We start from the raw sequence: 27,100 nt of genomic DNA on the forward strand, positions 1-27,100 counted from the left end.
GAAACACAAGATGAAGTTTAACTCCATCAGACTAGAATTGAAACATTCCTTCTCTAGTGTAAGACGAAGAACAAGAGGAAAAAGAGCAGCAGCATGACTCCTGATGAGAGGGGTGCTAGTGCTAATGTTCTGCTTCCCAGTTCTTGTACCAGAGGGCTCGCTACTTCCACCAGCAGCACTTACCTACTAGTCTGGCAAGTCACTAGATAAAGACATCCACTCTGGAAGTGACCGAGGAATTCTTCAAACAGCACAAAGGGTACTGGTACTAACACTGACTATGTTCATAAAGGAGCCACTCCTGACAGCTTGCTGTAGGAGATACTGCTCTCTCTGTCCATCAGAGAAAAATGCATTCTGGGCGCAGCAGTATTTTGCAAAAACTAGACTGCTCGTGCCCTGTGCTTTAGGACAAGGTGTCACACATTGTCAGAGCAGAAGTGTGCAAGAAGCGTTCAAGTCGGGTTTGTGTCATTTATCTGATCTGACATTCCTGAACTTTCTGGTAAAGAAAGTTCCGGTGGAACAAATTGAAGTTGCATCACTACATTAACCTCCCACCCTCGAGTAGGCATAAACTGCTGTCATAGTCTAAAAGCTAGTGTACTAGCGTTTGCAGAGTAAGTCTTTGGCTCCTTGTATCATTATAAAAAAAAAAACAAAAAAAAAAACTCACACTCCTACCTCCAATCCACTTCCAGAGACCAGTTACAAAGACACTGCAAAATAAAGCAAGCAGTTATCACATTAGGCTGTTGTTTCACTTCAGCCTTCCAAATGCCCATACTCAAAGTACAGTTGGGCAATTTCTTCTATTCAGACACTGAATCAAAGATTTAATAAGCCAGAGAAACAGGTTGTACAAGCCAGACATCCTACAATGACAAAAGAGAATTGCAACATTATCTGTCATTGTCTTGAAAGCAGGACTTTTTTACTTTTAAATAGAGCAGTTAGATACAGAAAGCTTGCAATTTTACAAACCCTTACAAACCTCACTGTTATTCCCAAGCATCATCTGGGCACAAGGTGAGAAGTTACTGTTTGAACACTGACTTTTAGAAAAAGGAGCGGAGAACAGATACCGATCTGAATCTGACAACCACATGAGAACCCAACGGACATTTTCTGCAGCTAAACCTTACAGTGATTGTATCAGCTTCTTCACTGTTTCAGCATACAAAACCTCTCCAATTGGTCTGGCAACACCAGTTCCATTTGCTCCTGACTGACAGAATCAGGTGCAGCAAGCTCCAGAGGGAATGGATCCTTCTCTATTTCACAGAGAGTTAGTATATTAATATGCTGTCGATGCAACTGCGCATAGCAAAGTGGAAGATTAAATGTTTCTGCTGGTCATCCAAAGCAGACAGCCATTCTCCATTCTTCACCAGCCAACCCATGCTACTTTCTGCAAGTCTAAAAATAATACTCCAGCAGGCATAGGTCCTTGAGGAATGGAATTCAGCCATACATAGCTGAGCTTCCTGCTGAGACGCACTATTTGGAGAAGGCAGCTTCCACAGAAAAGATTATCCAGTTGCAAGATCATAAATACATGTATGCCAGCCTCCAAACATTAATACCAGAAATATCAAAACCCAGACAGTATTATCCTTCATGTGAGCAGCAGGCGTTATAAAAACGCTGCTGGTTTAGAGATGGCAGCGATGGAATAGCACAAGGACAGTTGAAATGTATCAATCTCGTCAAGTTCCTGAATCCTAGTAGCTCTAGCCATGCCACCTGGAAGCTCACAGCCCACCCCGATGACACAGCTTGTACAAGGCTATGGAGTACTGACCCAGAAGGTTGAGAGCCAATTTTGAAAATTCAGTTTCATACATGAAAACTAAAAACTAATACAACAAATAGGCCACAAACAGGCTTTTAAACACACAAAAACAGCTATTTCCTAGGAACACGTTCAACATGAAAATCTATGCAGATGTATTAAAGAATTGCTTTTATATCAAGGGTTGAATTGGCCAAACTGAATAAGTTAACCTGTAAATAGGTGCAGAGCACTAGCAAAGACTAGAAGATGCAAACATTTTTATCACTAGTCTTAAGAATTAAGAAGCCCAGATGTGTAAGCCTTGATAACAACCCTCTATTCCATTCTGTCAATAGAAGAATATATTGGTGACAACTCATTATATCCCAGATAGAAAAGCAATTTTAAAAACAGAATAAGGTGTGGTGACTATCAATGCAGTAAGCCAGAACCATTTTGACGCGAACACTGAAATGCTGTCTGTACAGATTAAAAAAGTATCAGAGCCATCCATATGCCTAAACAGAACTCTTACTTCACAACAATAGTTTCCAAAATGGTAAGTTACAGTCTGTTGCACTTCAGAAAAATGTAGCATCAAATTCTCCAACAAACCTTACTTAGCTTCCTGGAGTCAGAGATTTGATGCAACAAGGTAACTGTTTGCTAACTCAGGCATCTGCTCTTGGTTTCATGAAATAAGCTCCATGGGCTTACTACTTTCACCTCTTCCAAGACAAATAGGTTGAGAACAGAAGGATAGAAAGCTATACTGTTACTGCTCTATTTTTAATAACAGTAAACAGGTAAGACTTTAACGGATCACTTCTTCCAAGCCCAGGAATGGTCCATCCCTACATGCAGAATGTGCAAATCTTCATTTGCAGGTGGCAGGAGACCTGCATAAACAAACAAGGTACCCCTGACAAAACTCTGGGAAACAGGAGAGATGGAAACAGCAGGAAGCAAAATGCTGTTCGAGTATGCAGGGATAAGATTAGGGAAGCCAAAGCCCACCTGGAGTTGAATCTGGCAAGGAACATGTAGTACAGGAAGGGCTTCTACAGGTGCATCAGCAGCAAAAGGAAGAGAAGACTAGGCAAGGTGTAGGCCTGCTGCTGAGTGGGGCTGGGAATGTGGTGATGAAGAATGGAAATAGGCTTCGGTATTCCAAGCCTCCTTCACTGATACCTGCCTTCAGGAATCCCACATTAGAAGGGACCTCTGGAGGCTGAATTCTCCAAAGCCCCCTGCTCAAGCAGTGCCATCTAGAGAATGCTGCCCAAGCCAACGTCCAGATGGCTTCTAAATGTCTCCAAGGATGGAGATTCTACCTCCCCTCCAGGCAACCTGTGCCAGTGCTGTCATCTGAACAGTACAAAAAAAGCGTTTCCTGGTGGAACCTTTTATGTTTCAGCTTGTGCCCATTATACCCTTATTTTGGATATTTTTTATATGTGTGAGATTTCCCCCCTTCCCCTCCCAACCTTCTCTTCTCCAGGCTGAACAGTCCCAGCTCTCCCAGCATTTCCTCACAGGACAGATACTCTGATCCTTCAATTACCTTCGTAGCCCTTCACTGGGCTCTCTCATACCAGGCATCCTAGAACTGGACAGTACTCTAGGTGTGGCTTCACTATAGAGGAGGAAGAAACAAATACACCTGGAAGCCACTCCCAAATCTATGAAGGGGAAAGTGACTGGGAATGTTCCACATGGATTTACGAAGGGGAAATCATGCCTGACCAACCTGGTAAGCTCAGTGGGATAGCTCTGGGTATTATGTCTCCACTTCAGTCAGGCCTCTGACACTGCAACCATCACATCCTCGTAGACAAGCTGATGAAGTACCAACTAGATAGGCAGACAGTGAGCTGGACTGCCAACTGGCTGAGCTGCTGGGCTCAAAGTGTTGTGATGAGCAGCACAAAGTCCGGCAGGAGGCCAGTCACTAGTGGTGTACCCCTGGCATCAGTACCGGGACAAATACTGTTTACCATCCTCACTGCTGACCTGGACAATGGGGCAGAGTACACATGCACATTCACAGAATAACTGCAGACACTAAGACTGAATCACCTTACAGGCAAGTCTCCAAAACTAGATCTTTCAGAAGTCCACTTCAGAAATACTTCAAAGCACAAATTTTAAGCCTGAAAGCTCCTTCTCTCAGTACTTGAAGTCATGTGGCTACATTTATCATTAAATAAAGATAACCTAATGTCTTCAAGAGTGGCCCCAAAGAGAATTAATTCACTCCCCAAGAAAGTCTGGCAGAGGCAGGAAACAGCCTGCACCTCACTCTTGGTTGCCACTGCCTCCCCCCAAGGTAACTCATATCCCCTTAAATCATCATTGTACGGGCACCTGGAGTAAAAGCCAGCATATGGGAGACACTTGACTGTCAACACAGGTTCAAAGGAAACAAAGCCACATATTACATCCTCTTCCCACTCCATTAAAACAATAGCACATGAAAACTTTGGTCAGTAGTACTATAAAGCATTAAAGACAGAAGATTCCCTATTTTAGAAATACAGGCAGCATTTGGAAGTGACTCAGTTTTATTAAGTTACATAACTCCATCATTGTCTATGAGATCCAAACAGATATAAAAATACACAAGTAAAAAATATCTAAAAATTGATCAACACACAAAAGGCTAGAATCCACCTGCTGGCACAAGAGACCCAGAGATGCACACCCCCCATTTGGTGCAGGTAGCTGACACTCTTAGCAGAAGTGACCACAAAGCAGCTCATCAGAACCGATACAATTTACAGTCCATGTTCAGCTACAAAGACAACTTTGGCCTACGTTAACACACTGGCTGAAAAGAATGGTGGCTCAAGCACTGCTGCTCAGTTACTTCCATGACAGCTGAGCCACCTCCTGCAGAGATACCGGGAGCATGAAGAATAAAATAAGCCAGTAAGTAGATACTCATCTGTCATCCCCTAACATTTAACAGCCTTTAACATCAAGCTCAAGAATCTTTCTGAAAAACTGAAGAAATCTAAGTTACATTTCATTTTTATTCTTAACAGGACATCGGCAGCTGCAGTCCCAGAAATATTCCTTTTGCTTATGTTGTACTACCTGGATGCGGCCAGCTTCAGAGCTCGTAAGCACCCGTTTGCTTATATTCACTGGAGGTAAAGCTGACCTGAAGCCAAGTCACTCACATCTCAGCATGCTTCAGCCCAGGGCTACAAAGACGGGTGGAATTCTCCCTGCAGCTGACAGGCCTGCTGCTCTGGCCTGGTAGCAGACCTCAGAATTGAATGTAAGCCCTCAGTGCTAATTCTCCTCTACTTCAAAAAATAAGGAACAGAAGACGTATTAGAAGAATTGCTGAGCAGTATGGAAAGGGGTAAAGGACAGGGAGAGATGGAACAACTGGAATAGTCATTTGGTGGAAGAGATGCAGGCATGAGCCAATGTAGGGCAGAGCAGCTAAAAACAGAAAAAGGGAGCAGAGAAGGTTATGGCGGACGAAGGGCAAGTACAAGAATGTAAAGCAATGTTAAAACACTCTTGGGCACTGAACTTGTCTTTTAATTACTACAACACAAACCTCTTCAAAGTAGGGCTCCAAATACATCAGGCTAAAACCATACAACACTAGTGGGGCACTTTGAAGGTAACATCAACAACTGGTATACTTTGTTTAGATTCGAGGTCCTTTCTCCCATTTTACACTTAGTATTCTTGGTTAAATTATTATTAAACATCTGAAACCAGGCCTAGGAAGCTGAAGTGTCTCTAATAAGTTAGCTGGTAAAGGATGGCTAAAATTGAATTCATAATCCCTTGTTTGCTATGAAAACCTGCACAATCACAGGTTTGCCAACATCAGCACAAGTCTACGGTGCCTACAAAAGAGGGAAGTTGAACCACTGTTGTATACACTGCATGCATCTACTCTGCAGAGAACAGACTTTATTAATCCCATCTTGGTTTCAGGTTGAGAAAAGAATGATGGTATGCAAATATTACCATGATACAGGGAAGCAGCCACTCCGCAGAGTAATAGCAAAAGAAGTTACTAGAATTAGCTAAATCTTTATTTGATCCACTTACAAAGCACACTGACTCCAACAAATCCATCTAATTATTGGGAAACAAATTCCAAACACATTTAGTCATGTAATTAGAACCAGAGATAACACCGCTGTGACAATATTCTGACCTGGGAAGCTAAAGATACTCCTGGATCTACTGAACGACACAGTACTGTCGGATTGAGTTTTGTTTCACTTCAGTTGCTAGTCAGACATTAAACTCAAGGCTGCCTCAAATTAATAATTTCTTACCAGAAGTTTATATTTAATTCAAAAGTAACACAAAATCCTAAAGGACAAAGAAGAGTGGCTAAATCTAAGGCAAGATCCCAAATCTAAGCATGTATTTCATAATTACTATCACTTACCAGCTTGCTAATTCCAAACTATTATACTAATAGCCACAGTACTGTACATTCACGTCTCCACACTCTCCTCCCCCCCCCCAAGCTTTCTTAGGCAGAAGGAATGCTTCTCACTATAAACACCTCACTGATCTTTGAGGGAAGATAACTTACTAGCTGCCACAGGAAACAATTCAGGCTCTTCCTTAATGATTAATAGTCCTATTGCCTCCCCTTTGAACCAGCTCCTCAGACAACTATTTGACCAGAAAAGTAAAAATATTTACTCTTCGCAGAAAGGAGGCAAGTAAATAGACGGTTAAACCCAACCGCTTTGCCAATAGGCTTTTGTCATTTCGTTGCTTTGCTTGAGTTTAGCTCTTCCCAAAGGCTACCACATTTTTTTCTCCCAAAATTCCTTTTGAGCAGGTTAATGAAGAAATTGTGTACTTTTTTTGCTTGTTTATTAATCTAATTTCATAAAAATACAGCTTCTAATTGAGAATGAAGCAAGTCACCCTGGTTGACTGCAGCCATCAGCACACAGACAGACCAAACAGCCCGGGCCTCTGAAAAGGCTTGGTGCTTAAGCCACAGACATTGTGACATGCCCTTTAACAAGTGCCGAAGGCTATGACACTCTGATAGTAAAGATATCGATCCCCCCAAGATCTCAAATGTTCTCAAATTGCCTCCTTCTTTCAAAGGGCAACCACTAAAACCACTCCTTCGCTGAAGACTACCCAGTATGTCAGTATAACCATACAATGAGCACCGTTATGGTAAAGCATGAAATCTGAGATGCAGTAGACAGATCTATTACACTAAAAATATCATTAAGATGTACATTTTCTATGGAAAGAAACATTTTATTTTGAAATTATATGTAATACTGAAGTTAGAGGTGTATTCAAAGACTGAGATCTGAGTTCAGTGTACAGATCAGACCACCTCAAACTGGAAGCAGTACGAGACGAACTACACAAGACTCCAGGATCCTTCCCCCAGGGCCCTAAATGCAACCCTACCCACACCATACCAAGGAGGTATTTTCAACTGTATGCCAGCCCAGCCAGCTAGACATGCCCAAAGCCCTACCGAAGCACAAGCCAACATGCTTGAGCCCCTACCATATTAAGTTACCCAAGCGAGCACAGCTCTGGGGGCACACCCTGCCTCTGCGCCCATCACGCAGCTCGCACTTTTGCTCATTATTTCATACCAGGCACCAGGTACCGGACACACAGGATGCTCCAGCTGTTTACTCACCTACATTAGCTTCAAAATATTACGTGGGATTTGGTTCTTTTTTTTTTTTAAAAGAGCTTGCAACTGAAAGCAGAAAACACAAGAGGTTAAGTTAATGAGGGCAGTAGAAAGCCACGAGGTGAAGGTGCCGCCTGAGGGGACAGGTGCTTGTGGGGGGTTAGGTGGCTTAAAGGGGAGAGAAGCGGCTTGCTTTTAACTTTATTTCACGGAGAAACTTTGTTTCTAGAAGCGAGCCGAGGGAGGAGATACCGAGCCCGGCAATCCTCCCGGGCTGGCACTGGGCTGCGAGGGACGGCTCTGAAGGGAAGGTTCCAGGCAGTTCTGTCAGCCCCGCGCGCCGCCCCCGGGGCTCGGCAGCCGTTAGGAGCCGCCGGGCGCGAGGGGAGGCCGGCAGCAGCCCGGGAGCGCGGCCCGTCAGGGCGCACCCGCGGGGTGAGCGGCGCGGGGCGGCGGGCACGGGGCGCCCCGGCGCCATTTGCTGGGCCCGGGGCCCTGGGGGGGGGGCTCCGGCAGCGCAGGGCCGGGCCGGAGGGGAAGGGAGGGGGTGCGGGGAGGGGTGAGGGCAGCGCCGGGCCCGCCGGGGGGCCGCGGGCGAGGCCCCCGCCTTACCTCCCGCGCCGCCGCCGCCGCCGAGCCCGAGCGGAGCCGAGCGCGGCCGAAGGGAGCCGAACGCGGCCGAGCGGAGCCGAGCGCAGCCGAGCGCCGCGCCCCGGACGCCGCTGCCCGCGGGTGGGGAGGCGGCGGCCCAGCTCCCCCCCCTCCCGCCCCACAGCCCCGCACTCCCAGCGCGCGGCGCGGCCCCGCCCCCGCCGGCCCCGACCCGCTCCCGCCACTGGTCCAGCCGAAGCCACGTCCCCCGCCGCAGCCAATCCGCGGCTAAATCCTCCCCCCCGCCGCTGCCGGCCCTAAAAAAGGGCACGGCGGCTCCCCCGCACGCCTCCCCATTGGCTGGGGCTTAAGCCCACGCCTCCGCTTTCCTATTGGCTCACGCGGCGTGCAATCTACTCTCTCCGCCTCTCCGATTGTTCCGCAGCGCGCCTGCTCCTGGCGCTGCGCAGCGGCTAAGCGACGCGCGATTGGCTGCGGCGGAGAAACCCTCCTCTTCCCATTGGCCAGCGGGCCGCGTCCGCCCCGCCCCGTCCCCGCCGCGCTGCCGCCCGGGCGGCCAGGCCGTGCTCCCCAAGATGGCGGCGCGCAGGGCGCCGAGGCCGCGCTGCCCTTAGGGGCTCCTGGGGCCGGCTCTGAGCCGCCGCTGCCGGCGGCAGGGGGGGGCCCGGCACCCCCGGGCGGCCTGAGGGGAACCGCGGGGCGGCGCTGGGTGCTGGGGGCTGCGGCTTCCTGCCGGGCGGGGCGCCGGGACGCCGCGGTGAGGGGCCGTGAGGGGGCCGTGAGGCGCGGGGCGCTCGGGGGGGGCCGCGAGGGGCTCGTTGTGGTAATCGCTTTAATCGCAAAAGCGGCTCTTAGTTCGTAGAGGGGCGATTTTATTTGTTTGGGGGGGGGGGGGGTTAAGCCGTTTAGCGCGTTAAAAATGAAAGTAACCGCTGCGGTTCTTCTTCCTTACAGGTTACAGAGCTAGCGACTGATCGGTAAGTGAGGGGGGAGCGTGTCGGTGCGGTACCGAGCCGCGCTGCGGGCTCTGGGGGTGGTGCTGAGTGGCTGCTCGCTCGTTTATAAGTGATAGAAGTCGTATTGGTCATTTCCTTATTTATAAATGACAAGTTGTATTGATCACTCGTTTATAAATAATAGAAGTTGTATTGGTGATTCGCTTATTTATAAATAACTGAAGTTGTATCGATCATTTATTTGTAAATAACAGAAATTGTATCGCTCATTTCCATGTTTATAAATAACAGAAGAGATATTGATCATTTGCTTACCTATAACTACCAGCAGTTGTATCGGTCTATCACTGGTACCATAAAACATGAAAGTTCTTCACAAACCAACCTGGCACAAAGGTGGTTTCCTTTCTTCTGAAAAAGAAACTTCTTGAAGTTAAGGGAGAGAAGTGTATTACCCAGGCACTTTTTTCTTTTTTTTTTGGCAGTTTGTGTGATCCTTCATCCGTTTTCAGAAGGAAAACATCTGGAAAATTAAACAGCTTAATTTTAACGAGCTTGCGCTCTGGTCTTCCGCCAGCTGTTTTGCTTAGAGCAAGTCTGTTGCATCATATTTTAATCAGCATTTCTTACTGGAAGCTTTGCTGGTGACTACGTGCACGGTAATTTGTGTGTAGTATCTGCACAGTTTATTGAATTACGATAAAAAGACTTGTGACTGAGACAAGTAAAAGTGCCAAGATAGTCTTCATTTTCTCTTTAAACTGCGGCACGGCTGAACATCAGTCATAGCTCAAATACCAGAAAGCTGTTTGCACGGCAACGTGGTGCCAGTGTAGATACGTGAAATGCTGATCAACGTAGGGAAACGGATGCACTGCGTGTAATCAGCTGCCTTATTTTAGGAGGGATTTTTGATGGTGCCTTACCATTCAGGCTCACAATAGTTGTCTTAATTCTGTATGTGACAGAACAGTAATTTGGTACCATTTTTTCTTCAAGTAACCCAAGTACAGATCACTTTAAAAAGTTTTTTGGCAGTGATTGCTGCCATCTTACCATCCAGTTATATTCGAGAAACCAGCTGGATATTTAAATTGCCGTTCAGACTGACCTAATGTGTGAGTCCTAATTATGAACAGCGATCCGATTTTGTGCCCCCACCCCAACTTTTGAAATCTTGCTACCATCGTTGGATTGTTTTTCCTTATCTTGTGGACAAAGTAAGCGAAAGCTGTTCTGTTGACAACTAGCAGATATTTTCTGTAAGGCATTCTCAAAGATTCTTAATTAAACAAGTAATAGCAAAAATAACCTATTTTTTTGAACTGTAGCTGCACTATATGAGGAAGATAAGGGCGAGGTTAAATATGACTTATCTTTAAGCACAGAAAAAACATCTCTCCATTTTTAAAGAAATCCTTTTTGCTTTTCTTAAAGGATCTGAAGCTACTCACCGGAGACTTCTTTTCTGAAAATTTATCAAGCAAGAACAATTCTGTTTTAATAAATGAAGGAGAACAAAGAAAACTCCAGCCCTTCTGTAAACTTGGCAAACCTGGACCATACAAAGCCATGTTGGTACTGGGATAAGAAGGATTTGGCACATACACCTTCGCAGCTAGAAGGACTTGATCCAGCTACTGAGGCACGATACCGCAGGGAGGGGGCCAGATTCATATTCGATGTGGGAACGCGTTTAGGGCTGTATCCTTTAAACTCATGGTAGCATGAAAGGTATTGACAAATAGGGGTTTTAAGAATAAAAGATAAATAGCATTGTATGTGTAGTTAGTTGTTCAAATGTTTCTTTAACGTGATCAAAAATCATTTTGAGCTTAAATGCCTTTTGATGTGATGTGTTTCTACATAGTTCTTAGCCATTTGTTGGGTAGTGAAGGCTTCATCTGAAGCCCTTGGGCAACAGAGAAGTTAGGGGATACAGTTTTGCTAATTATGGATACTCAGGCTGTTTCCAGATGTGGTCTTTTATCACATGAATCTATGTCATTTCTCAAATTTTGATTTTTCCATTCATTTTTCTACATATTTTGCCTCTGGAGCTTCTAACATATTCCCACCTTCCCCCTCCCTGTCCGTTTTATTTTGTTTAGATTCAGATTTACAACTCTGTATATGTTTAAGTAATTTTTCCCTGCTGTCTCACTTTCTCATAGTCTACCGCTTAAACTTTTTGTTTCCTGCATTTTTGGTACTTCTCTTAATCGCCTGAGTTCTTTGTTTAACCTGGTGAAGATGAAATTTTACATTTCTCCTTAAAGAGAAGAGTACAGAGCATATTCGGATTTTCGTTGCCTTTCTAGTTGTGAATAATTAGTAACCATTTTCCACAGTAACATTTTTCAGGCAAAGCGATTGTTCTTCTGTTCCTTCACGTACCTACCACTGGTTTTGACCTTTTTTGAAGCAGGTATGGTTTATCATATGGATGACCATGCATGGAGGTGATCAGGGCTTTGCATGCTTCCAATAAATGCTTTAGGTATCAGCTGTATCTGGGTCAAATCATAGTATTTACACAGTCTTAGGGGGTTTTGTAGCTTTTTTCATAAAGCTACTGTTTTACTTGCAGTGTTTTATATCAGGTTGATGGATGGACAACTACTTGAGGTACTTGATAGAGCAGGGTACATCTTTTCCTTTGTATATATTTTGGTTTAATTTTTTGTTATGACTTGTTTGAAATTCCTTATTCTGCACCCCAGACACTATGATACTCTAGCAACCGGCATAATTTATTTCCATCGGTTTTATATGTTCCATTCCTTCAAACAATTCCCGAGATATGTAAGTATTTACAATATTGATTGCTTAATACTGTGATTACACAAACCGTGGGCTATTTGAAGTAACAAGTTGATTGAGTACTACTGCTAGCTGCAACTCTGGATGATGGAAAACAAATATTTTATCTTTTAATCACCACAGCTTAAAATATGCTGCACCTGCTTGCTTATTTATACATTTTATTTGTGGTTGGGAATGTGTTTGTATTGACAGTGTGGTTATGTCTTGCTGATACTCTTCTTTAGAAGAAGAGAGAGGTAAGAGTTCTGGCACTGTTGTAGGGCTAAAAGAAAAAAAAAGTGGAATTACCATCCAAAAACTGCTTAATAGACGGTGCTGAAGCAAGACAAATTCTGCTTTGGGTGTCTAATCATGAAATAAAGTTACATAAAATGGACAGCCCTCAAAATTCTGTATTTTGCTTTGAGAAAGAAAAGCTTAAATTAACACTGTAATAATATTAAAAATTAATATGCTTATTAAGTCTTTTCTGGGAAACTTCTATGGATCTGTTATTAGAAACTGCCAGTGCTTTAACAACGCTATACTGTATTGCATGTCCAGATGCAGGTAACTTTCTGAAAGCACTTTCTTTTTTAGGTGACAGGAGCCTGCTGTCTCTTTCTGGCAGGAAAAGTTGAAGAAACACCTAAGAAATGTAAAGATATAATTAAAACAGCCCGTAGCTTGCTAAATGATGTACAGTTTGGACAGTTTGGAGATGATCCAAAGGTAAAAAATAATAGTAATAAAAAAGAAAAAAACTCATGTTGAAATAGATTTTATCCTATTGTACTCCAGCAAAGTGACATTCCTTAGAACAGTGGCAGATTTTCAGTTGTTCCAAATTGCACTTTCAGCATGCGTTCATGGCTCTTTTGGGTAAGGTGACAGGTAACTATGGAAATAATTCTTGCTAATACAAGTAGTTTTGGAAGCCTACTGCAGTAAACGTTGGTATAAAAAGTTTATATTTGATTTCATGTGAATTCTGGTGTTACTTTGCAAATTAAACTTGAGAAATTGTGGACAGAACTAGAAATGCTATCAAGACCACATTAAAACTGCCAAGTATGATTTGTGGTCTTGAGAAAGAATAGCAAATCCTAAGTCAAATAAGAGAGCATCATCTTTAAAGTATTAAGTTTCCTGTTTAGAGCTTCTGGCTTAGCAAAACTAAGCTTCTTTCAAAATTGTTATGAATGGCTTATTACAAGTGCAGGAAAGATATAAAACTCCAGGAAGAAATGTGGTGGGAGTATTTTTTGTTGTAGTTTTGTGTATTTGACACTTTTATGCTGTATCTCTTTCGGTTCTTTGTTCCATGTAGGAAAAGGAATTCTAAACATCACTTCCACCCTTCTGCCCAAAATAAATACGAGGAGTATCTGGGTTTAAAATAGTCTTTAAGTTGGAGAGGTTTCTGTTCTCCTTGGAGACAAACTCTAATCAAGCAGAAGCAGACAAACATGTTTGCCTGGAGATGCTCTGTACTCATACTTTATACCAGTGTAAAATATTTGTGAGTGAAAAAAGGAATAATATTGTGGTTACCTTGTTTTGTGCTCTAGGAAGAAGTGATGGTCCTTGAAAGAATTTTACTACAAACAATAAAGTTTGATTTGCAAGTGGAACATCCGTACCAATTTCTTCTCAAGTATGCCAAACAACTTAAAGGTAAAATATTACAGGGTGCTGCAGTGCCAGTTCTTAACATTTGGCATTCAATTTACATTAACAGAACAAGAGTATTCTTTTCCAAGCTATTTGTCCTTTCTAATAACTTTATTTCTTACAACTTTCCTTGCTATTTTTCAGGAGACAAAAATAAAATTCAAAAACTGGTTCAAATGGCATGGACATTTGTCAATGACAGGTAAGGTACTGCTAAGAAACCTTTTAAAAGTTGAATAGTTACTGTTGCTTACTTTATTCTTGGTTTAGATATTTCTGACATTTCTTTGCGCTTATATGTTTTTAGCTCATAATGAGGATAGATGAGGTATATCTCGATCTATGTATTCTTTAGATTTTTCTTTCCATCTTTCCCATGGTAGTTCTATTGAGCATGGAACCTAGGATGACTGCAGAAGTAGGCCAGGAATCTATGGAGGGAAAAGGAAGAAGAGAAAAAAACAAATTTTGTAATACAGGGAAGCAGTAGCTTTGATTATGACGTGAACTTACTCAGTAGATGTCAATAATACCAATAACAGCAGTTATTTTAGCACCAGTTCTATTAAAAGCTATTTGGTAGATAACCTTTTGCAGTTTTTGTAGCTTGATTTAAAACTTGCATCCAGATTGCTTGAAGAGTTGCTTTATAATTTTGTGTTAGCTGTTTTGTTTTGTTTTGTTTTGTTTGGTATGTCTCTACATTTTATTGAAAAACATTTGGAAACTCTAAAATCCGAATTTGGGCATCATTCCCTACCCAGCTGAAATGCAGTGACAGCACACTTCAGTAGCAACGCACACGAATGCTGTATTTAGTGAACAGTAGAGGTGAGGCTGCAGTGGAACGCAGCTGCCCGCACTGGAATATAATGCTGTCTCTTCCCCCTCAACCACCTCTCCGCTCCCATGTAGTGTTAGGTTTTCTGTTTTTGAACTCAAAACTCAGTGTTCGTATGTGAAGCAAGCACATGCCCTTTGTGTTATGTGTATCTAAAATTGCCTTGTTTATTGACAGCAGTAGTGCAGAAACGGCTTAGTTTTGAAAACTTTTTGTTTAATGTGGCTCTTTTTAGATTTCTCCGTTAAGTTTGTCTGAGAAGTTGAAGTGTGGTGGGAGTTGATACCTTGGTAATTCTGTCTGTTGTACATTAAAATTCTGTACTTCAACGATCAGAATTATCTTCAGGTTTGTGTGTTTTTTTTTTTTTATATATTCCAGCCTCTGCACTACCCTGTCACTGCAGTGGGAACCAGAGATCATAGCTGTTGCAGTTATGTACTTAGCAGGCCGTTTGTGTAAGTTTGAAATACAGGAGTGGACATCAAAACCAATGTACAGACGGTGGTGGGAGCAGTTTGTCCAAGATGTTCCTGTGGATGTTTTGGAAGGTATGAGAAATACTTGCCACTAAAAGAGGAGTATTTAACTGTTTGATCTAGGGTCATATGTAAATGAAGATTGCTTTCTTTCTGAGTCTTAGTCAAAATAAACATGTAGAGTGTGCTGCCTAGGGCATATGTGCTATGCCCTAACCAGACTTTTAATTGAACTTCTTATAAAAAATTCATTTAGCTCTTCTGTAAAGGTTTTTTCCTCCTTTGGTGCTGTTCTTGTGTATGGATATTGGTTGGACGTGTAGTCTGACAGACGTTCAGCTGTTGGAATAATTTAATACCAGCCATTTACTTAGTTTCCTGAAACTTTTGTGGCTGGCCTATTTATAGAGTTTTTGAATATCCCGGTGGGTAACCTTGTCGTAAAAGGAAGTTAAGTTGGTTAAACAGGACTTGCCCCTTGTGAACCCCTGGTGGTTATGACCAGTGCCTGTGTATTTAGACGTGTGTGTCTTAACATCTAGTCTTCTTTCACTCACTTTCTTGCTATGCTGTTATCCTGTTGCTATGCTGTTAACTGGCTTTCTAGGCACACGATCATGACATGCAGTGTACTAGTACCAAGACACTTAGTTGTTCTTCTCAAGAATGTGCATATACGACTGTACATTGTTCAGCACAGGCAGAAGAAAATCAGAAATGCAAGTATAAATTGAAAAATAGTCCATTTTTTAAAAATGCAATCCATAGTCATTATAACAAATAATATTTGCAATGAATTTTTCTGAAGTTTATATCAAGCAAAAAGCTGAGTTGATTATTGTGTATTAAATATTCACTCGTACATTATGGGTGTATAATCACTGGATTTTATTTATTTATCTTTAAAGACATCTGTCACCAGATCCTGGATCTGTACTCCCAGGGAAAACAGCAAATGCCTCATCATACTCCTCACCAGCTGCAGCAGCCACCATCTCTTCAGTCTACTCCCCAGGCACCTACAGTACAGCAATCACAGCAAGCACAGGGTTCAGAGCAATCACAGACTCAGCAGCAAAAAGAGTCACAACAGTCATCACAGCAACAGCAGCAGCAGCAGCAGCAAACACAAGCACAACAATCTAAAAAGCCCTCTCCCCAGTCAAGCCCTCCTAGAAATATTAAAAGACCAGCAGTAAGTTTAACTTTGAACTTTACCTTGCCTTTTATTTTCAAGCTGACCTGATGTCCCTTTTATTTAAAGGCCGTGGTGCAGCAGACTTCTTTGCTTTAAGAATGAGCCTGGTAGTTAATTTTTTATGGTGGACTTCAGTTGGTTGTATGGCAAGTACGTTAGTATGGAACACCCTTGACAGTTCTGGCATAGCACATTCTTATTTCGTTTGGGTCAAAACTGACTGAGCAGACTTTTAAGTCAGCATGAACTACTAAGGTTCATGGTTCTGTGCCATCAAAATCTGTTGGTTTTGCTATTGAGCAGGCTTAATTAAGGAAGGGTCTCTTAGAGTAGCAATATGCACAATGAAGACGTTAATTGGACTTCTTGGTCTTTAATGTCTTTAATAATGTGGGGAAAAAAAGAAAACACTTCTAAAAGTATGAAAAAATTCTTAGAAAAAGTTCAAAATAATTCAAAATAATTCAAAATAATTGAATTGAAAATAATTCAAAATAATTGAATAGAAGCCAGTAAATACTTCATGCATTGAAGCGTCACTTTGTATTATCACCTCACCACTGAAATCAAGAAACTTCACGAGCAATTGGATAATATTCTAAGTTGCCCATGTGCTTTTCTATAGTCATCAAGGCCAAGCGAAGCTTTTAAACCTTTACCTGCACTTTTTGTGGTTAACTTCTAAGTTGTCCAGAAAAGTGTTAAAGTGTTACTCAAATCTTCTTGCATGTACCTAGTGAGTGTTTTCGGAAGTAAACTGATTGGAAGAAGTCCACTGAGGAAATACACTTTTGTCCAGCTTTTACAGCTTTTGCTCTTACTTATTTTAACTACGGCATGCCCGAAATAGAGAACAAATATATAGAGGAAAAAAAAAAAAAGGAAGCAATAAATGATGTAATGAAGTGGGATTGGAAGAATGAAGCATGTTCATAATGGCAGCTTCCTAAAAAAGAGAAAAGTGACTTTCTAAAACCGTGGTCTTTACAAGATACAGCCTACTACTAGAAGAAAAAACCTTCACTGCAATATATAGTTAGTGAACTGAATACTTGCTTTATAGTTACTCAGGATAGAAAGCTGGTAACCTGATAAAGAGCTTGAAAACTGGGAGAGCTCTTTCTCTACCGTGTGTATTGGTTTGCATACTTTTCCTACCATCAGCACAAACTCTGCTTGGGTTGTCAGATCAGTAGGGCAGGGAACTCTTTTCCTCCTTTTATTCAACAGAAATGTCTAGGACAGTTTGGCAGGTTAGAAACCATAAACAGCAATTAGGATTTTTCTGTGTGTTTCCATCTGATTGAAAGTTGTTGGGAATGCTCGTTCCAAAGCTCTACGCTTACAGCACTACTGATTATACCCCATCCCATGTGTTAATGAATTATCTCACAGGAAAAAAAGCAATGCCTTTTGCACGAACAGTATCTGTTGATCTTTAGCAATGCCCTCTGGTCAAGCCCTCAGAGCCTCTTAGCTTTTCTTAGAGTTTGAGGTGCACCATCTCATAATTAAGGAAGCAAATAATACAGATAAAAAGGTAAGCCTGATACAGTGCAGACATCCAGAACAACTATAAAATAAAGGGTGACTCACAGGACTTTGTGCTGTTTTCCTACAAAACAGCAAAATTTGAGGAAAGCAAATATGATGATCTGAACTAATTCTTTCTCCAGAAAACAACGTGGGAGAACAAGATGTGTAGTGTTTGAAAGATTTACTTGGTGCTTCTAAGATGTTCTTTGGTTAGATGAGCCTTAAACCTTTTAAAAAATGTTTGCCTCCTTCTATAAATAGCGCTTTGCATGACTTCTCCTCCAGTTTGTATAGAATATAAATATACTTTGTTCCTGGAGGCCAGATTTTCCATTTACATGAACTCCTATAACTCCATTATCTTTTACGGAGCCAAGATACTTTAAAGCAGCTGAGGCACTGGCCCATGACGTACAAGCCCTTACCAGATGTCTAAAGCATCTGCACATCCTCTGCATCTCTGGTGGTGAAGAGCACTTGAATTTTCAGTTGACTTCACTAAAAATACACTCATGAATCATTAGATAGTATATTTGGTTTGATTAAACTAAGAATTATTTGTGGTAACAATTTTAATGCATGGAAAAACAGCACTAAAAGAACAGTTCCGTTATTATGTGGATTAAGCTTGTTAAGAAAATATTAAATAACAATTAGCATGCTAATAAATAAGTAATTTTGGCTCAGGGTCGTCATGTCTGGAGCACTAGAAACTACAATACGATGCAAAGATTTAAAAAAAAAAAAAAAGCTCATCTCTATTTTAGCAACTGCCATTATTAGAGAAGTGATAGACTTTGGTTTTGTTGCTTGACTTTTTTTAAAGGTAAGGTAAAGCGTAAGATAAAAACTCATTTTTGTTTTTCTGTCCCATGAGCTGTTTTGTGTTTGGCTCCAGCTGCTTGTGCCATTTTACTGGTGGTGCACCTCAGTGACATTATTTTGTGAACACGGTTCCGTGTCCACAAATGCACAATAACTAAATTGCTTCCACTTGAATTAATCAACTGACTTGACAGGTTGAGTGATTTATTGGAAATTCTGCCAGTAAGTAATGGGGACTTGTATTTGTTTGAAAGAGCAAGGGTATTTGATGTTTTCAGTTTTGGAAACAAGCAATTTAGCGCTAGAAAATGGGGAAAAGGCCAGCTGAGTAAAACAAAAGCAGCAAATGAGTCTATGAGAGTCAGCAAGAAAATTGTGTATGTTTGGAATGGAAGAATGAAGATTGTCCTTAAAAAGTTGAAAAGCAGCCAGAAGGTGACCGGAGATGAGTTGAATTGACTCTTAAAAGCAGTCCAGGAACAAGGTGGTCTTAAGCAGGCCTCAGGTACCTTTGTACTGGACAGCAGAAGTCATGAGAACGCCCAGCACAATTAAGGGGAATTTGTTGTTCAAATCGGAGTGAAATGTCAGTCCCTTCTTCCTGTGGAATCTGAAGTGGTGGGAACTGAGCAACAGTTGGGGAAGGTAAAACCACTAGACCTAAATAGTCCCTGTAATAAAACACCCTTTCATTTAAAAGGCACACACTTTCATTCAGAAGTTACGTACCCTTCTGACTTTTATCCCAATTTTAAATACGTTTGTGCATAATTTTGATCAGGTTTTCAGCTGTTCTTTAACTAGCCATCTCAGTTGGACTAAGTAAGCTGGAAAGATTTCTCATATTCCCTTGTCTGTGATGTTAAAAAAGAAACCAACCAACAACTTGTGATCAGAAGGATGACATGAAGTTTTGTTGGTTTTGCTCAGTGTGCATATTTTTTGTTCCTGGCATAATATTTGGCTTTTATACAGAGCTTTCCATCTAATGGCTTCTGAAGGGTATTACACAGAGCAATACTTTCACTGTCCTATCCTGGTAAACAAAGCGTAAAGGCCTGCAGGGATGTTGACAAGGGTCAAACAACAGGTCAAAGCAGAATCAGGACCAGAGGCCAAGTCTCTTGTTCTCAGCTCAGCAAGTAATACACTGGACCGTGATGTACGTGCAGCAGATGCTAAATAAATTAAATGAGATGTAATACTCAACCATGAGAACAACAGGAAATCCTCAATCTAAAATAGCTGCAATTTTTTTCAGTCTTCGTTCTTCAAGTGAAGTTTGGCTTTCCCAAGGTGGTTTGATTTTGTTCAGTGTTTGCACTACGTCTTGCTAAAGAGGCTGTGCATTAATAACCTTCTAATAAAAATAGGAGAATAAATAAAGGGTTTCCCTGAATCCTTTTAGGAGAGGGACAAGGATACTGCTGCTGAGTTGGAAATTGGTTCTGGTTTAGTCAGATTTGTACAAAAGCTCTTCAACAGGCTATCGGTTGTTTCCTGTTTGGCTTGCTTTTTCAAATTTTAAAATGCTTTGTATTGCAATAGTTGACTTGTTTCCATCTCTTTTTTTTTTTTTTTTTAAACAGGCTGTGTCTCCAAAAGAAGAAACAAAGACAACAGGTAAATGTTAACATTCAATTTTTTTCATTTTATGTAACAAAATTATTGTCTTAGGGAGAGTAAGTTACTCACTGACTTGTGCTTAGTTTGTTTGCTTACAGCAAGTTCTTACTGGCAGTTCTAAGCTATTTTGATATTAATGCTGCATCTTTAATTGTGTACTGTAAGATTTGTAAACTGTTCCTAGCTTAAAAACGTGTAAAAATGGAGTATAACGGTGCCCCAAGAATCCCTTAAGACAGTTTACGCTTAGTAAGCATCTTGCTAAACTACGCAACTCTTAATGTACAACTCCATGCGTTAATTGGACTAAGTTTAGCAAGCTGTGGGACCTTGAAACGACGGAAGGTACCGTGCCATTGAATGCCTGCACTAACAAGTCTGTTGGTAATCAGTGACACTTGTAACTGGCTGTTGTAAAAGGCATCTTACAGCAATACACAGTCTAACTTAAAAGATGTTTCACTGCAGTGTCACATCTTTTGGTATGGAGGTGCTTTTTTTTTTTTTCCTTCTGCTGTTTTGGAGCAATTTGCTTCAGGACAGCTAGGATTAATTCTGTAACCTTTCCGAAGTAATTTTGGCCCTTCTCCCTTTCGGGCTCTGCAGACAGATTCCAGGGAACTCTCTCTTCTCCCTCCTCTCTCTCGTGTAACTGCCTTTTTTCTTTTGTTTTCTGTTTATTTTATTTGTGGTTTTTGGATACACGTTCCCTGATTTTAGCAAAACATAACAGTTCAGCCTCTCATGAGGTTTACTTTAAGTCTTTTAAAGTTCAATTTTTTTGCTAGAAAATGTACATGTGTGCATCTGTGCATTCATACTGTTATTGGGTCACTTTGTCTCCGGTTATAAAATGCGTAGCTTGAATTTGTATGCCTATGTTCTTTTGCGAGACTGGTGTGTGATGCCTGGTGCCACTTAATTTATACAAGGGTCTTGATTCTAGTTCTCTTTATTAAACATGCCTAATGTATAATGTTTCCACTGCACTTTGCATAGAGTAATATGACGGATGGTAGCTGTTAGAATGGGACTATATTTGGGCTCTGGAAAATACTGCAGAGCAATAGCTAATTAGGAACTTGCAAATGTTTTTCAGAACCACCACCACCATCTAAAATTCCTAAAATTGAAACTTCACATCCACCAATACCTCCTGCACACCCACCTCCAGGTAAGCTTTTATTTTCTAAAACAAATTTACTCTTGCAGCTAATCTTTCATTCATACGGTTGTAGTGACCTTGGGGGAGGGGTTGTTGCCTTGATTAATCAGCTTGGCAAGTAAAAGCATTAGGTAGATAAGCTCTAGAGGGAATTTCGTTGTAGTAGCACAAGCTTTTCCAGACAGAAGCAAAAACGATGTGATAGGAATAAGACTATACTGTGTGGATGGGGGCAAAACAAAGCTGTGACTTTCAGAGGACTGGAAGAATAAAGCTAAATGTTGCTGGCAGGCAAAAAGTGGCTGACTAGCAGGCAAAAGTCCTTTAAAGACCACAGGATGGCAGATGCCATACGATTACCAGCATAGCTTCCAACTGTCCTATAAAAGTCCTTCACGTTACATCTTTAATTCTTCAGGTGCGTAACTTCTAAACAGTAAGGGGGATACTTCGCTGTGTCCCAGAAATGGATTTTGTCTGCCAGAGAACTTGAACACTGCACAAATGCATTGCCTTTGCAAAAATGAACTCTACTGTTGTAAAAATGTGCTTCCAGCATGTTGATGCATTAGTTGTCTTTCCACTGACCCTTAAATATGACATAAATATTTTACAGAGCATGGTCCATAATGTAACTCTAGGATGGCAGCTTCTAACATGGAATTTGCAAGAGAGAAAAAGTGCTCTGAAATATAGTAGGACCATTTTTTCCTCATTTGTTAAAAACTAATTAAGAATGAAAGAGTTCTTCTAAAGACCATATTCATCATTCCATCAGTTGTTAAATATTGAATGCACATCTTAAATCCAGAGTGATACTGGCAATGAGCAAATGGAGAAATTACTGCCTGCTATAATTTAGGAGCTACAAGTTCTGGAATTTGTAGGTACCACAGCCAGCATACCCACTTTGCATCATCTCATTATGTAGGTGTTCTAGCAGGCAATTTTGCTGTTAAAATTATGTGCTTAGACAAGGTAAAATCCTATTTAAGCAGGTAACTAACTTGTTCCCTTTGTTATCTGAAATTTTCCTCTTAACTTTTGGTTATACGAGCACATCATTGTAGAAACACTGATACACTTGAAGAACAGCCTTTAGAGGCCATCTCTTGGCTTTTCAGGCCTTGAGGAAATAGCAGTTGAAAACTAAGAATGTTTATTGACCAAATGGGAAAAACAAAAAAGTACTGGAATGCTTAATTATCTCCAGTTCTGTTTAGCTTTGTCAGTTTAGTTGTTACATGTTACAGGAAATGACCGCTCTCTATGTATCGGCTTCTAATGACTTTTCTTAACTAGACAACGTCGTAGATGGTTATTTATTACAAGCTGGATGTCAGGTGCCCAGAACGTTTTTGCTTGGACTTTTTAATACTGACCATATGACGATACAGAGATGTTGCCATTAGGTCAGTCTTCTTCCTGTAGAATTCCTTACTTCACAAAGTTGGTATTAAGAGGGGAAAATATATAAAGAAAACGGCTGTTCAAAGCATATTCTTTCTGGAACTGGCCAAGTATAATTCTGCAGAATTCAGACCTTTCTATGGTCAGACTGTCATATACTGAGCTCCCTGAGATTAATCAGCTGAACAAAGCTGATAAGATTCCGTGTCCCAGGTCTTAATTTATTCTCCTTTTAAAAAAATAAAAAATCTTTTTCTGTTAAAGATTTGAGACTTCGGCCTGTATTCTCAAATAATGTTTTACAACATGGGAAGCAAGTGAAGTGCACAGAGTAATCCCAGGCCACTGCCTGGGACTATAAAAGGGGTAGAAGGGAGACACGGACTAAAGAAGATTGAAGGTCCGATCAAAAGATTTTTGGTATCTTGGGTCCCCTGATATTTTAAAATCTGCTGGCTGTGATTCTGTCCATCCAGTCTGCCAGTTTCTACTGACTGTAGAAAGGCATTTAAATTATAAGAAAATAGTAATAAGGAAGGAAAACATCTGTAACTTCTAGAGTGGGAAAAGCTGGAATTTTGTTCTGCAGCTTGGTTATTTTCTAGTGATGTAACGAGGTCTGACTGGGTACCGTATGGCAGTCAGACTTAGAAAGTTGTTGAGTTGCCTTTTGATGTGTTAACTGGAGGAAAATATGGAAGTATCCAGAAGTAATTGCTGCTGTCCTTCAGACAAATAAATGACATTTTCTTTTCCAGAGCGCAAGCCTCCTTTGACAACTGCAGTTTCGATGGGAGAAGCAGAGCAATCTACTACCGTGGACTCAGTAGACATGCCAAAGGTCCAGATTCCTCCCCCTGCTCATCCTGCCCCGGTGCACCAACCTCCACCTCTGCCTCATCGCCCCCCGCCCCCGCCCCCCACCAGTTACATCACAGGGATGTCTACCACAAATTCGTACATGTCCGGGGAGGGTTATCAAAGCCTGCAGTCGATGATGAAAACAGAAGGACCAACTTACGGAGCTTTGCCTCCAGCCTACGGACCACCGGCTCATCTACCGTACCATCCTCACGTCTATCCTCCCAACCCGCCCCCGCCAGTCCCCCCGCCGCCCCCTACCTCGTTCCCTCCCCCCAATATTCCCCCTCCTACCCCCGGGTACCCGCCCCCCCCTACATACAACCCCAATTTCCCACCTCCCAGGCTGCCTCCGACTCACGCAGTACCCCCTCACCCACCTCCGGGGCTGGGGATGCCACCAGCTAGTTATCCCCCGCCCACTGTCCCCCCGGGCGGGCAGCCCCCCGTGCCACCTCCGATCCCCCCCCCCGGCATGCCCCCTGTAGCGGGACTCGGCCGTGCTACGTGGATGAGATAGCATGAGGGAATTTGCACCGTATCCCCCTACGCTGCCTAGGCAGGAGTAGCTAGCCTAAACCAACATTGTAAAGACGAGGAGGGTGATTTGTATAATTTAGATGAAGAAATGAGACCGTGAAATGAGGATTTAGATTATCTGTTTGCAGTATTGTTTATGGTGAGTTATATAGGCTTCTAGGTTATAATCAGCTTTGCAGTATCTATTCTAACTTTATACATTTGACTTAAGTTTAAATTGTCTGAGTTATTCCAGCACTGGATTACTTTGTACTAGCAAAAATGTTAACCAGCCATATTGGCTCAATTATATCAGTAAGAAGTAAATTTCCTTCTAGAAATCAGTGCCTATTTTTGAGTATCAAAATAGCCAGATACCATGAAATTTCATCTATAAAAAGGAACTTCATTTTTCAGTAATAATTAAAAACAACACAATCTGAAGCATAAAAGCTACTTTATTTAAGAGAGATTCTGAATGCTAGCTGACTGGAATCATTTTGAGGTGTTTGCCTTGCTGATATTTTTGTTTTGGAATGTACTGGTATCTTAAAAGTATTGTATGTTTACACCTATTTGCAAATTCCTGTACATAATATATATATTTTCTAAGTGTGAAAGTCTGAATGTAACAACCTACTGTGATGTAAATCCTGGTTATAAATGGGACTAACTTCATTCGCATCTACCCAAATAAAATTGGTTCTGAATTTAGAGGGTTCTCAGGTTTTTCATTTTAGTTCAGAATCCGTAACTACGGTACTTACTGCAAGATATTTCAGCAGTTGTCTCCCAAGCCTTACTCATCAGTTTATTTAAAAAGAAGGTATTTTATTTTATTCAACTAGAAGTATACACTATCACAATCAATCTCTTACTTCATTTTTACTAAAATATTTCAAATGAATGTTTTACACACATTATCAAAAAAATTTGTACTAATACTTTCGCTCCCCAAAAAAGCCAGAGTGGTTCAATAATAGGTAAAAACGCGTGCTAAGGTCTAAAGAATTTTGCTATGTACACAACAGCAGGTGCTAACTTTTCCAGTTCTTTGTAAATCATATACAGAAAATATAGCAGGGCTGTAAGATCACAGGTTTAACAGAAATCAAACTTTAAACTGATTTCTAAAGCAGCACAAATAGACTTTCCCCACATTATGAAAAATATACAATTTTATCACTTTACAGTCATGCACTTCGTTTGAAAAAGATCAGTAGTACTCTTCCCCCACAGTTTCTAAAAAGATAAAAGGTCACTTTAACACTGGTTTATTTTAATATCTAATATTTGGATAAAAATGTGCCATTCTCAGACAAGGTTGTGCTCAGCAGTCTCACCAAGGTGCGAGGAGCCAGCTGCAGCTGGTTCCACCACAGCATTTCAGAAACTCACGGAAACGCCGTTCACGTCCGTCCCTCCAACAAAAGCCAAGCGTGTGATTTTACTTCCCTTAAGCGAGCCAAGTCCGTTTGTGATCAGTGGATGCTTTCTCTGCCAGAGGATCGCAGAACCCAGGGCTTCACTCTTGAGGAAATGCCCTCGGACTTGCCCCAAATAGATCAATTCAATGGCTGCTATTGCAAGGGATGCTCCCCGCCAGCCTAACGTACAAAGCTCCTCAGGTAGTTTTCACTGAAGACTCAGTGCGTGGGTAAGCGAATGTAAATATGCACATAAAGCATCTTTTTAGCCAACTGAACGTTTAGCACCCAAGTCATCCTGTAAAGTCATTGAGCGTCATTTTAATCCGGGAAGACACTTCAGAGCTCAAAGGGAGCTAAGTATGAAGAGTAGCAAGCCAAAAAAGACCCCAAACAGTAACACCCCAACACACAGCACTGTCTTGTTCTTCTGCAAAACCAACAATGCACATCTCGCACTGAAGATCTGTGCTGCCAAGCAGAATCATCAAAAAGCCAATCTTCACCCGAAGAGGCTGTTCAACTGAACCACTGGCTACCCTGTGAACTGGCTCTAGGCTCTGCAGCACTAACGGACCTCAATTACGGTGCTGTCCTTTGTGCATGTGCTCTGCAGGTGGAATAAAAGCTTTGCTTAAAGTCATTGAAGAGATTTTGAGAGAAATTTGATACAGGGAATATAGGAACAAGAATTACATAGCTGGCAAGGCTCGTAATCTGATTAGCATAGCTCTTGTCTCGTTGAGAGGACTTGCTAGTCTAATATACTCCTAAAATAGCAAGCACGTCATCATCGCGATTAACTCCCTAAAAGTGCTGGCATGTTTGTGTTGCTTTAGTTAAAATTCACTGACGTAAATTAACCTTGTTCCCAAAATGATTGAATTCTCTGCTTAATCCAGAGATTAGATACCAAGAAAATTAAAATGGGCTTTCAAGCAAATACAGGCAAAAGTAACCCCGTGTTACACGTTAAGGAAGAGTGATGCCTAAGGTATAAATTGTACAGGAGGACAAAACAATGACTGGTGACTAGAAACTGGAGGTCAAAACAAAAACAAAGAGGAGGAAATCGGGATGCGTCTGAAGATACCGTACGTTAAAGGAGAGTCATTGTCCAGAATAGATTTTTCCAGACTACACTGGCTATAAATAGAATACTAAAGCTAGAATTAGCTAGCTCGGTACTTGCTGACTGAACAACAGTGAGAGAGAAACTACTGGGTGAGTGTGTGTCTGTGTTCTGGAGGAGGTTCTTGATTTTTTTGTTGTTGTTTTTTATTTTAATGTCTGTACTGAATAATGAAATGGTTCTTACTGGCTGGTATGTATTTTGGTTGTATTCCGGCTCTATTTTTTGTTGGTTACAGATTTAAGGCTCTGACACTGCAAATTCTTTACCCACACAGCTAATTACACTGTATACCATGGGAACAGTTCTCTATTTCATTCATATCTTGCAGCACAGGCCTCTTGGTATCGTATCAGTGCTCCTTATTAATATGATAAGACAAGTCAAGAACTCAGCTGGTAGAACAAATTAAGAAGAAGTTATCCAGCTAATTCAGCTGTGGCTGTGACTGAGTCTTAGAAGAACAAAAACAAAGTGATGGTGTTTGAGGTCATTAAATCTTCCAGCTAATCACTAAAATTGATGCAACATTTGAAGAGGAGGCTTTGATCTTTACACATATCCGTCTTTAACATTATTTTAC

General features: G+C 41.5%; 2 protein-coding genes across 5 annotated transcripts in view; one reads left to right on the forward strand and one right to left on the reverse strand.

The window, feature by feature from the left end:
- Window positions 1-8,216, reverse strand: part of SETD3 (SET domain containing 3, actin N3(tau)-histidine methyltransferase) — a 59,492-nt gene extending 51,276 nt beyond the window's left edge. Inside the window, exons 1-2 of the mRNA XM_066998326.1 lie at window positions 8,064-8,216; window positions 7,455-7,517 (exon numbers count right to left, since the gene is read on the reverse strand). The gene's annotated coding sequence lies outside the window, so the exon portion shown is untranslated. The remainder of the gene's footprint in view (window positions 1-7,454; window positions 7,518-8,063) is intronic.
- On the forward strand, window positions 7,862-24,672 carry CCNK (cyclin K). Of its 4 annotated transcripts, XM_066998329.1 has the most exons (13): window positions 8,594-8,820; window positions 9,018-9,040; window positions 9,505-9,678; window positions 10,457-10,723; window positions 11,743-11,824; window positions 12,425-12,556; window positions 13,396-13,501; window positions 13,643-13,700; window positions 14,721-14,890; window positions 15,727-16,013; window positions 19,967-20,000; window positions 21,103-21,177; window positions 23,337-24,672. In XM_066998329.1, exons 4-13 carry the CDS (start codon window positions 10,527-10,529, stop codon window positions 23,957-23,959), a joined length of 1,764 nt encoding a protein of 587 aa, XP_066854430.1. In that variant the 5' UTR covers window positions 8,594-8,820; window positions 9,018-9,040; window positions 9,505-9,678; window positions 10,457-10,526; the 3' UTR covers window positions 23,960-24,672. The 4 variants fall into 4 exon arrangements, with proteins under 4 accessions (XP_066854429.1, XP_066854430.1, XP_066854428.1 ...); XM_066998328.1 differs by lacking the exons at window positions 8,594-8,820; window positions 9,505-9,678 and adding an exon at window positions 7,862-7,886; XM_066998327.1 differs by lacking the exon at window positions 9,505-9,678.
- Window positions 24,673-27,100: the final 2,428 nt, after the last annotated feature.

This window comes from Anser cygnoides, chromosome 5, assembly GCF_040182565.1.
Source record: "Anser cygnoides isolate HZ-2024a breed goose chromosome 5, Taihu_goose_T2T_genome, whole genome shotgun sequence".
NCBI lineage: Eukaryota > Metazoa > Chordata > Aves > Anseriformes > Anatidae > Anser > Anser cygnoides.